The 12,216-nt window shown below is 38.8% G+C and overlaps 1 protein-coding gene across 3 annotated transcripts in view; it reads left to right on the plus strand.

The window, feature by feature from the left end:
• Positions 1–3,931: 3,931 nt before the first annotated feature.
• The window catches only part of EZH1 (enhancer of zeste 1 polycomb repressive complex 2 subunit), a 50,083-nt gene continuing 41,798 nt past the window's right edge, over positions 3,932–12,216 (plus strand). For 2 of the 3 annotated variants that reach the window (XM_074223840.1, XM_074223839.1), the window contains exon 1: positions 3,932–4,019. In XM_074223840.1, the coding sequence (XP_074079941.1) occupies positions 4,016–4,019 (4 nt within the window). In that variant the 5' untranslated portion in view covers positions 3,932–4,015. The remainder of the gene's footprint in view (positions 4,020–12,216) is intronic. The other variant, XM_074223841.1, reaches the window with a different exon arrangement.

Genomic DNA, 12,216 nt, shown 5'->3' on the forward strand with positions numbered 1-12,216 from the left:
AGGTAATAAAATTATGTAATATATATTATAACTTTGAAGGTAATAGTCTTTGGTCTTTGTTTAAACTCCATAATTATTCCTTCTCTGGATATAAATTATATATATATATATGTGTATGTGTATATATATATATATATATATATATATATATATATAGTATAAATCAGAAATAACAGAGGGAAGGCATTAGAATTAAGAGCAGCTGGCGGGGCAGCTAGGTGGTACAGTAGATAGAGCACTGGCCCCTGGAGTCAGGAGGACCTGAGTTCAAATCTCACTTCAGACACTTGATACATTCATACTATTTGACCTTGGACAAGTTATTTAATCCTGTTAGCCCTCAAAAAAAAAAGAGTGATTGGGAAAGGTTTCCTGTAGATGAGATTCTAGTTGGGCCTTAAAAAAGGTCAACTACAGCACCATCTCACTCATATCCAATTCATATGCCTGTCATGGCATCACCTCTCTGATGTCATGGTCATCTTTGAGAATGAAGGACAAACATTAATTAAAAAGAACTTAAAGGAATCCAGGAAAAGCAATGGGTAGAGAAAAGGAGTAAGAGCATTCTAAGCATGGTGGATAGCCATAGAAAATGCCCATAGCATTGAGACTGAATGTCTAATTCATGGAACAGCCAGAAGATCATTGCCATTGAATCGAAGAGGACATGTTGGGAATAAAATGTAAGAGTACTAGAAAGTTTAGAAGCAGCTAGATTTTGAAGAGCTTTGTCTGCCAGAGGACTTTGAATTTGATTTCTGAGGCAATAGGGAGCTACTGAGTCTATTGAGTTAAAGTGACAAGGTCAGAACTGAACTTTATCAGCCAAATGAAGAATGAACTGATAATGACTCCATTATACAGAGCTTACAAGTTGCAGGAGATGAAATGGGTGGTGGGTTTACTGCTTCAGGAAGACTTGAATGAATGAAATTTAACTCCTGTCCCAAAGCTAGTTGTTATGGAGCTATCTCCTTACTGATAGAGATGAAGACCTTCCTCTACATGGGAGTAGGGCTAGAGTTGAACAGAAGCAAGAACTCCAGTTCCCAAATGATACTTTTTTTTTTTTTAGGTTTTTGGCAAGGCAGATGGGGTTAAGTGGCTTGTCCAAGGCCACACAGCTAGGTAATTATTAAGTGTCTGAGACCGGATTTGAACCCAGGTACTCCTGACTCCAAGGCTGGTGCTTTATCCACTACACCACCTAGCCGCCCCATAAATGATACTTTTTTAAAAATATTTTTTATTTTAACATTTTATTTGTTTTCCAAATATATACAATAGTTTTATGTACCCATCATTTTTTGCAAGGCTCTGAATTCTACAAGTCCCCCATTCCCCCCCACATCTGACAGTCTCTACATTGTTTCCATGCCATACATTGATATAAATTGAATGTTATAAGAACAAACATAACCCCCCCCCCAAGAAGATGGGAAACCTCAAGAATAGAGAAAGAGAAAAAAATGTACTTTAGTCTGTGTTCAAATATCAATGGCTCTGTCTCTGGGGTGAGTTGTTTTCCCTATCATAAGTCCACCAGAGAAGTTGCTTCAATATTTTTCCCTCAGTTGCTATTACTAGCTGTACCTCCACTCTATTTCTCCCCATTCTCCTTTATTCTACCAAATGCTACTTCTTTGGGACTCTCCAAGAGAAAGTTCCCTCTGAGTCGTTTTTAGGACTCCACTTTGGGGACTCTTCAAGTAGTAGTTACCTTTCTTCAATTGTAAATCTAATTAGTTGATTTCCAGCTTCTAGAGCATGGGTATCCAAACTTTTGGTTGTTCTGGGTTACATATAGAATTTAATATTTATTAATGACTACAATGTAACCCATATTACCAATGAATATAATAATAAAATGCAATAATACAATAAAGTATAATAAAAATATAATAAAACATTTACTTTTTAAATAGATATTTAATTTTCACTATAAAACTAATAAAGATTTCTGTGGCAATTATGATGTTATAAAATGTTTAAAAATAAAGATCCCAATTCATATATATGTATATATATATATATATATATATATATATATATATATATATATAAACAAACAAATGAACAAATAACAGCAACAAAACTCCAGTTGTCTGTAAGACCACACTGTATATTATGTGAAAAAATTGAGCTGTGTTGGTTATGGGTTAAGCTGGTCTATGATGTTACAATGTGGGCATAGGTCCTCACCAGTTACTCTCTAGTTACTCTGTTTCAAGGCATGAATGAATGGGCTTTGAGGGCAGCATATGCAGTCTATGGATTGGACATACCTATAATCTAGAGAAAATGGAAGAAATCAACACCACATCTGGTGCCAAAGGAAAAGATTCTAGGAGGACATAGAAGAATGTATAGTCTTCATTATGTCCCTGTTCTTAGATCCCTAAGCTAGAGACTTTAGGGAAGTTTTCCCTTGTGTGAAATTCAGAACCCACCTTCTTGTTTGAGCTGAGCTATTTTGCTCCCAATGGAAGAATTCCTTTACTCTGTATTGTCTGGTGTATATTTTCCTATGCCTTCTCTGTTTTGGGACTGATTTGGATAAATGCATTTATTAGTTTTTTGCTATAAGTGTTCATCGTGTGGAATTGATATAAGATGGACAAGGAATCAAGTCTTAGATGTAGAGTTTGGGATCTATTTCTACCCAAAATGACAAGTGATCAAATCTTCTAGCCAAACAATATTTAGGGAGCAGATAGATATATTCCTAGTACCCCATCTCTCTGAGGAGAGCAGAGTGGTGACTTCAGTTCCCAACCTCCTGCTTCTCTGCCTGGCAGGAATGAACATCTCCCTTGGAGAAAGGGTTGGGTATAGGGAAGAGAAAAGACTAGAGATACCATATTTCCCCCACATATAAGACAAACCCTTGCCTTTTCATGCTTGTTTGCGTTCTGGGAGAGTTTGTCTTTGGGGGAGGGGGTGGAAGGGTCTCATATTCCTGTATGGATGGTCTTGGATATTGTTTCCAGCGCCTGCACAACCTAGCTGCCCCTTACCAAAAGAGAACAAGGTTAGACTGAAGGTCAGATTGAACTATTTTAACAGAGGGATAAAGGAAGAAGGAAGATTTTTTTAAACAGTGCAAACAAAAAATTTACAAAATTTGTGTCCAATTGATTTCAGTATTTCCCATGCCCATGATTCTCTGCATCAATATTAGGTTACATTTTTTTTTGCCATGTTTTGCTAGAAAAGATTTTTACATAGTGTTGAGTTCAAGTTCAAGATCCAGTTTGCGAAAGTAAATGGAAATCATGCTGCTGAATGCAAGTTTGGTCCTCTTCCAACTGAGAAAACAATCTGAGATTGACCCCGGGGAAGATGGGACCCTTCTGAAAGGGGGGACCCTCCACTCCTATCCTTCCCCGAGAATTTATTAAGTTTTTAACTTTGTGCAAGGCACTGGAGGGATATCTGGTTCTGTCCTTGTTCTTCGTTATGGGAGAAGACCAAAATGACATCACTTTGTTCCAGATAAATATAGGAGCCCCGAATGCTGCCCCACAGTTGAACACAAATGGTCCCTGTGAACACCTGGGGTGTTTACTCTGAATTTAGCTATCTCGAGGCTATAACTAGAGAAGCAACAAAGCAGCCCTCCTCTCTAGAAGCTCAGAGTCTATCCCTGTATCTAGTATAGGGTTAAGGAGGGAATTTAGCGGCTGGGGGCTAGGCTAAGTTGAAAATCTTTCTTCTCTTCAGGACTTGCTTCACGTGGTCCAGCCTCCCAAGGAGCGAGTTGGGGAGCCACGCCCCCCCGCCCCTCCCCGGAGACCAGCTTCATTGAGCAGAAAGCAAGCACGCGCTGGCAGCAGCCCGCGCCCAAAATGAAGGCTGCGAAGTCAGCCGCGCCTGCGCAGGCGCAGACGGGCCGAGTCTGCGGAACTGAGCAGGCGCGAGGAGAAGGGCTGCGCGGGGGGCGGGGCGAGGCGAGGCGGCGTGCAGTGCGCACGCGCCCCGGACGCTGGGTGCTCGAGCCCCGGGATGGAAGATGAGTGAGTAAACAAGTCCGGGGGCTGGGCGGGCCGGAGCTCGGCGGGGGACGTGGGGGAGGGAAGGGAGTCGGCGGGGCCCGAGGGGCCGGGGGTGAAGAGGGGGCGGGGGCGTGGGAGCAGGGTGACAGCCGGCCTGGCCGCGGGGTGGGGAGGCCCCCCGGAAGATCGCGCGAGTGGGAAGGGGGACATCCCCGGGACGGAGAGGAGGAGGGCGGGTGAGGGGCGTGGAGGCGTGCCCGGCCTCCCGGAGCTTGGGGGGGACAGGTGGGGGCGGGGCGCGCCGGGTGGGGGAGGGGTGGGGGATGGGCGCGGCGGCCAGGTGCGAGTAGGTGCCCAGCCGCTGCGGAGGTGGCTTCCGTGGGGGGGGGTCACCCTGGGGGGGGGCGGTTAGGATAGCGAGCAAGAGAGGAAAAGTGAGATGAATGGAAACATTGGGGCTGTTTTAGGGAATAAGGGAGTTTTCCCTGCGGGGATCCCACTTCGCGGGTGGCCGTGGGTAACAATAAAAGAAGTATATATTTAGCCTTGAATGAAAGCGTTTGTGCGAGCCCCCTTCTCCCCACCTGAACCTTGCTTTAGGTCCTGATTATCTCTTCCCTGGGATAGAGCTCTGTTCCTGTGCCCGTTTTGCCCAGGGTCGTGGAGCTGAAGCCAGTGCCCGCGACCAAATGCCAACCCAGGTTCTCCAGACTGCAGTCGGCTCTATCATAACTGGTCTCCCTCAACACGTTTTCCATAGAATGGGCTAGGTGAGAAGCAGTCTGGCTTAGTAGAGCAACAAACAGCCTTGCTGCGGGACGGCTTCCTGCCTCTGATAGTTTCCTGACTGGGTCATCCTAGGCACGTTTTCTTTAATAAAACCTGTGTCCGGAAGAGGAGCTGGTTTCGTTGGTGCGAGGATCGCTATTGTGTGAGTTTGCTGCACAAATGAAATAATAATAATTGCAAGTGAAATTATAGGTCTGAATCTTTCCTGCCACCCACACAATATACAAAGCCCTCTTCTAGGCAAAGAAGATACAAAAACAGAATGAGAAACAATTTTTGTTTTCCAGAAGCTTATATTATAATAAAGCATTGCAACATGCAAATAGATAACTAGGGGAAAACCTTGAATAACCCTAAGGCTAGTATCTCCTGTACACAGCTATCAGTATAATTATTCTAAAGATCAGATGATTCTTCTGTTCAAAAATGTTCCTGATCCCTCTTGGATAAAATGCAAACTCTGCTAAACCTTTTGTTTAATACCCTCCACTGTCTGACTTGTGAACTTTTCTAGGGTGCCATTGGGCTATTATTACATACTTTCCAAACTCAACACTTCTACTATTGTGTATTCTCACAAACTTTCCCCTACTCCTGGATTGTGACTGTTCTTGTACTGCCCCTCGAGGAAGCAGCATCTTCTATTATGCTCCATATGAGGTTATATAGAATATGTAGAAACCTCCCCCCCACTCCCAAGTTCTATTATTCCTTTTCTCTTTAAATTATAAGAACATATATTGTATCCCCTGGCAGAATGTTGACTGTTTGAGAACAGGGGTTATTTTGCTTTTTTTCTTTATAGTCAGTCCATAAACATATATTAAGTGCCTGTAATGAGTTGGCTCTGTGCCAAGAGCACAGGATGGGGATGCAAAGAAAATTTAAAACAGGGTTCTTGTTATCAAGTAGTAACTCTTTATATAGAAAAGGTAATCCAAGAAGGAAGTTACTAGTAACTTGAGGACATTCAAAAAGACTTGCTAAAAGATGGTTTTTTGAGTTGAGTCTTGAAGGAAGCTAAGACGAGGGAGAACTTTTATTTTTTTCCTTCATTCTTTGAAGAAGGCTGTGATATCAGGGATGCCAGGACATGTTATCATGAATTGGATTTGAGTGAGGGGGATGTTGTGCTAAGTCATCATCATACTTATTTTGTTCTCCAGAGCCATCTGGGTCAGTGGCAATCAGAGTTAAGTGACTTGCCCAAGATCACACATTTAGTATGGGTCAAGTGTCTGAGGTTGAATTCGAGCTCCTGTCTTCCTTATAACAAGGCCAGTGCTCTACCCATTGGAGAGAGAGCATTCTGGACTTGGAGGACAGCTTCTTCCTCCAGGAGGTTCAGACTTGGAGTAGCCAGTTATATTTTAGGAATAGCAGATAGGTCAATATATCCGGATTATAGAATGAATGGAAAAGACTGAAGTAAAAAAAAAATGGCAAAGGAAGAAGGGATCAGACTGTGAAGGACTTTCAGTGCTAAAATAGAGGATTTTACTGGTAAGAGGGGTAGTTACATGGTCAACATACACTTTAAGAAAATCATCTTGGGAGGGGGAGGATGGACAAGTAGAGGTAGATGAGGATGAGTTATAATTCGGAGGAATAAGAAAGTTGTATTGGTTTATCTTGAGGTGACAATCATCTGTATATTGCTAGTAACTGAATTCCTTCCTCAGAACACTGTTCAGTAGTGATTGTAGTGATATGTTGTTCCCTTTCCTAGAATTGCTTAGGTAGTCTGTCCATATGGGTGAACACTTTTCCAAGGATTTAGATGATAAAGGGAAATCAGTTTTCTAATCCTTTTGAAAAATACTGTGATCTGGGCCTTTGTCAGAATTCTTCCTATTTCAAATCTTGGAAAAATTACATGGTTGGTGACACTAGGGGGAGTCCTTATGCGGAAGGGTGTGTTTGTATTTGGAGAGGGGGGCTCTTAGCATCCTGGAATGTACAGTATATAGAAATATAATCTTGTTTTGGTCAAAGCCTCTGTTGGACACCTTTATGAATGGGGTGGGGGAGCCAGACTTGCTATTCTTATATAAAGGGACCAAACTAGATAGAATTTATATTCTTTTCCTAAAATTCTTTTAGAGCCCAAAGGGAGAATGCTGTATCTAATCCCTTCATTCTACAGATAAGGAAACTGAGATTCTCATGTGAAATGACCTACCTAGTCTTATACTTGATTAGTGGCTGAGCTGTAGTTGGAGCATAATTTTCCACTTTCCTGACTTTCTTTTCTTAGGTGACCACCAAGATCCCTTTCAACCCTAAAATTTAGTGACATTTTGAAAAACAGATTGTCAGTAATTTTGTATTCTTGTAATCATTGTTTCATTTTAAGTCAGTTAGAAAATCCAATCCAGTAAATATTTAAGCTTCTACTTTGTGCCAGACACAAAGTGCTGGAGATATAATTAATAAAAAGATAGTCCATGCCTACAATGAGCTTACAAGCTAAAGGAAAGAATGATGATAATAATTATCGCTAATATTTATTTATATAGCATCTTAAGGCTTTGCATGTTATTACCCAAGAATATGGAATGAGAAGAAATATGGTCAGAGCTATTTCTTTTGATTTAACAGGTCCATTGAGCCTAAATTTTGTGCTCTGTTTCCTAAGTAAATTTAGAAAACCCAGGACTAGATGTTAGTGAATTAATATAATAATGAAAAAGCATTTATTATGCACTTACTGTATGTAGAAAAGCAAGGCAGTCCCTGTTTTTAAGGAGCTTACATTCTTATTCTTTTTTTAGTTTTTTTTTTGTTTTTTGTTTTTAGTTTTTGCTAGGCAATGGGGTTAAGTGGCTTGCCCAAGACCACACGGCTAGGTAATTATTACGTGTCTGAGGTCAGATTTGAACTCAGGTACTCCTGACTCCAAGGCCAGTGCTCTATCCACTGCGCCACCTAGCTGCCCCTGGGAGCTTACATTCTAATGGGGAAACCCATACTGGTTCTGGGAAGTCATATAGATGGTAAATGGAATAGGGCAATTCATTGATCTTCCTTCTCACTTCCTTGGGGAAAAGAGTGGGGAGGGTTATGAAGGCTGCTGATGGTGAAAATGAGGATAGTGATACTAGAAAGTATAGAGAAGTTTGGCTTACCTCTCCCAGGAATAATTTTTGGGGTCTAGTTTGGATGGCAGAACAGCAGCAACAACAGTGGTATTGAGAAACAGAAACATCTTTATGGAGATCTTACCAAGAAAATGACACTTGGGACCAGAGCAAAAAAACCTGAGCATTCTACCTTTTTTTTTTATTATTAGCTAGAACTTCAGTGTTTTAGCCTTAGATTCAGAGTTTCACTTAGAAGGTAATTTAGGGTTAGTGAATTTATTGTGCTGTGTTTTCTGGTATATCTGAATTTCTTTGATTCCCTGATAAACTTAATAAATCTCTTTGTTCGTTGAATAAATACGAGTACTCAGTAAATATTAAACTTTGTACTGAACATCATTCCCTACTTTTGTTTTCTGAACATTTCCTCATTGTCTATTCTCATTCCTTTAACATCTTTTTATTCTCTTATTAATAAAATTAGCATTTCTAATATATAATTGAATAATAGTGGTGAGAATGGGCACGCTTGTTTCATCTCTGATCTTATTGAGAAGGCTTCTAACTTATGATCCCCATTACATATGATGGTTGCTGATGATTTTAGATAGATGCAACTGAAATTTTTTTATCTGATCAATCATACTTTAAATTTAGTATCTATTTCAAGTATAGGAGGGTTCAGTATATATGGCATACTTTAGTTTCTTTAGAAAGCATGTTAAAGATTTGCAAAACTCTTTCATCAAAATAGTTCTGTAATGTAGGTGATGTACATATAGTTGTCTTCTTTTACAGATGAGGAAAAAGAAGCATAGAGAATTTTAAGGAGCAAGTAATAATGCCTCCATTAATTCATCATCATTTTAGTAAATAATTGTTTTGTTCTTGGAGGTCATAAGCTTAAGTTTTGAGATGATACAGATGTATCTTTAATACATATGAGTTCAGAAGGAGGAGATGGTATGTTATTAAAGATTAATCTATTTACATGTTGGAGAATTAATTTTAAAGATATGTTGGACACATAAACATAGAAGTGGCTGTAACTGGTGATTGCTACAAAAATAATTTAATTCTGCATGGTATTATAGCTCTTTGAAGGTACAAGTGGTCCCCTGTGACTCGTGTCTCTTTGGTTCAAAAAAGATCCTTGATCCAGAGCTCAGAAACTACCGAGAAATGAAAAAGAATGAGATAGAAATTTTTGTTTTAAAGTCTCGCATTACAAACTGCTCCTCAATCTTAGCTTAATAAATAATAAAATAAGTTAAAACAAAAAAAAAGTAACATCATTAATCTACTCCTAAAACCAAAGAAAGTATTCCTACAAAGGATATGTTTAAAAGTTTTTTAAAAAAAGAAACTACTCCGTTTTGAAACTTGTATGTATTGTCACAAATTGTAAAATTTTATACTATGCTCTCAAACATTTTTAAATTTATTGTTATTAAAGATATTATTTGAGTTTTACAATTTTCCCCCATCTTGCTTCCCTTCCCCCCTCCCCCCCACAGAAAGCACTCTGTCAGTCTTTACTTTGTTTCCATGTTGTACCTTGATCCAAATTGGGTGTGATGAGAGAGAAATCATATCCTTAAAGAGAAGAGAAGTCTAAGAGGTAACAAGATCAGACAATAAGCTATCTGGTTTTGGGAATAGTCCTTGCACTTTGTTCAAACTCCACAGCTCCTTATCTGGATACAGATGGTACTCTCCTTTGCAGACAGCCCAAAATTGTTCCCAATTGTTGCACTGATGGAATGAGCAAGTTCTTCAAGGTTGAACATCACTCCCATGTTGCTGTTAGGGTGTACAGTGTTTTTCTGGTTCTGCTCATCTCACTCAGCATCAGTTCATGCAAATCCCTCCAGGTTTCCCTGAAATCCCGTCCCTCCTGGTTTCTAATAGAACAGTAGTGTTCCATGACATACATATACCAGTTTGCTAAGCCATTCCCCAATTGAAGGACATTTACTTGATTTCCAATTCTTTGCCACCACAAACAGGGCTGCTATAAATATTTTTGTACAAGTAATGTTTTTACCCTTTTTCCTCATCTCTTCAGGGTATAGACCCAGTAGTGGTATTGCTGGGTCAAAGGGTATGCACATTTTTGTTGCCCTTTGGGCATAGTTCCAAATAGCTCTCTAGAAGGGTTGGATGCGTTTGCAGCTCCACCAACAGTGTAATAGTGTCCCAGTTTTCCCACCTCCCATCCAACAATGATCATTATCCTTCCTGCTCATACTGGCCAATCTGAGAGGTGTGAGGTGGTACCTCAGAGAAGCTTTAATTTGCATTTCTCTAATAATTAATGATTTAGAGCATTTTTTTCATATGGCTATGGATTACTTTGATCTCCTCATCTGTAAATTGCCTTTGCATATCCTTTGACCATTTGTCAATTGGGGAATGGCTTTTTGTTTTAAAAATATGACTCAGTTCTCTGTATATTTTAGAAATAAGTCCTTTGTCAGAATCATTAGTTGTAAAGATTGTTTCCCAATTTTACTACATTTCTTTTGATCTTGGTTACATTGGTTTTATCTGTGCAAAAGCTTTTTAATTTAATGTAATCGAAATCATCTAATTGGTTTTTGGTGATGTTCTCCAACTCTTCCTTAGTCATAAAATGTTCCCCTTTCCATAGATCTGACAGGTAGACTAGTCCTTGATCTTCTAATTTGCTTATAGTATTGTTTTTATGTCTATGTCTTGTAACCATTTGGATCTTATCTTGGTAAAGGGTGTGAGGTGTTGGTCTAATCTAAGTTTCTTCTATACTAACTTCCAGTTATCCCAGCAATTTTTATCAAAGAGGGAGTTTTTATCCCAATGGCCGGACTCTTTGGGTTTATCAACTCCCAAACATTTTATACTCTGCTCCCAATTTCAAGAAATCTTTCTCTAACTCTAGGCAAGACAGACTCCTTTTCAGATTTAGTATTTGACTAGGAAGTCATGAGTTTTTTATGTTTGGGAATGAAAGCTTTCTTTTTCCTATAAAAATTATCTTGTAGATAGAATTAGAGCTATGGCTCTTCTTATTAGCATTTCTAAATTGCATTTCACCTAGTATTATGAAAAATAAAATCACCTTCAGGTTTTTAACAGTAAAATTAAATGTTTCATGAAAATCTTGGCTAGAAATAACACAAAGACTTCTATTTAAGATTCCTTAATGACCACAATCACTGTATTTTAGAGATTATTTTTCTTTTGATAATGAACATTCCAATGTAGGAATAAAATTTGTTTATATGCAAATCCAAATGAATAAAATATATTCTAATCGAAATATGAAGTGTCATTCATTTACCTATTTCTCTTAACCCTGTTCTAGTGACACTTTAGGAGTTTGAGGTTTAGATTTTTTTTTTGAAGCACTGATGTAATAAATTTTATTGTTTACACAATGGTAGGTGCTGGAGGGGTTTAGATTTTTTACCTTGACCAAATCGATAGTTTTTTATTCTAAGTTTTTGGGGTTTTTTTCTGTTTTTCATTATGAAGTCTCTTTTTCTAAGCAGTATGTCTTCCCCCCCCCCCACAAGAATATGATTTCAGGGGCAGCTAGGTGTCACAGTGGATAGAACACTGGCCCTGGCATCAGGAGGACCTGAGTTCAAGTCTGACCTCAGACACTATAATTGCCTAGCTTAGGGAAGTCTCTTAAAATAAAAAAAAAAATAAGAAAAAAAGAATATGGTTTGGGGATTAATTGTCAGATCAACTTTTAGGGATATTGATCATCCAATTAAAAACATTAATCAACTAAATATTGGCTCATGGACAAAAGAATCAACTATAAATTAAAGCTCATTGACATTTGTATCTAATACAGATCTAATTAAATGCTTTATTAAAAATAAAACTAATATTCATTGATGATTATTGCATAATATTTACTATATGTTATTAATTTCCCTATGAGAAGTCATATTTCTTCTATGACATAATTTTCAACTACTTTCTTTTCCCAGTAAAAATACTGTTATTACTACCATTGTTGGTTTTCTTTGGCACCCTCTCTACCAACCATTTCTTTCAAAAAACTTTTTATCTAGAACCAGCATTACACATTTTTTTCTTCGGTGACTTGATCCCCTGAATCTTTTGCATCCTGAATTTATCATATTACTTCAGAAAAGGGAAATGAGTTCCAAAAGGAGCAGCAGTAAAATATGTTTGAAATAATTTCTTTGGGGAGCCAGTGTATTTGTATATAGTGCTACATTCTGATGACCTTAAGGCTCTGTAATGTGGATTGAGTGATAGAAAGCCATTCTGCCTTGATTCAGAACCAAGGACTGTAGGATTTTGAACTGAAGGGGCCTAGAAAT

This window comes from Macrotis lagotis, chromosome 2, assembly GCF_037893015.1.
Source record: "Macrotis lagotis isolate mMagLag1 chromosome 2, bilby.v1.9.chrom.fasta, whole genome shotgun sequence".
In the NCBI taxonomy this organism is placed as follows: domain Eukaryota; kingdom Metazoa; phylum Chordata; class Mammalia; order Peramelemorphia; family Peramelidae; genus Macrotis; species Macrotis lagotis.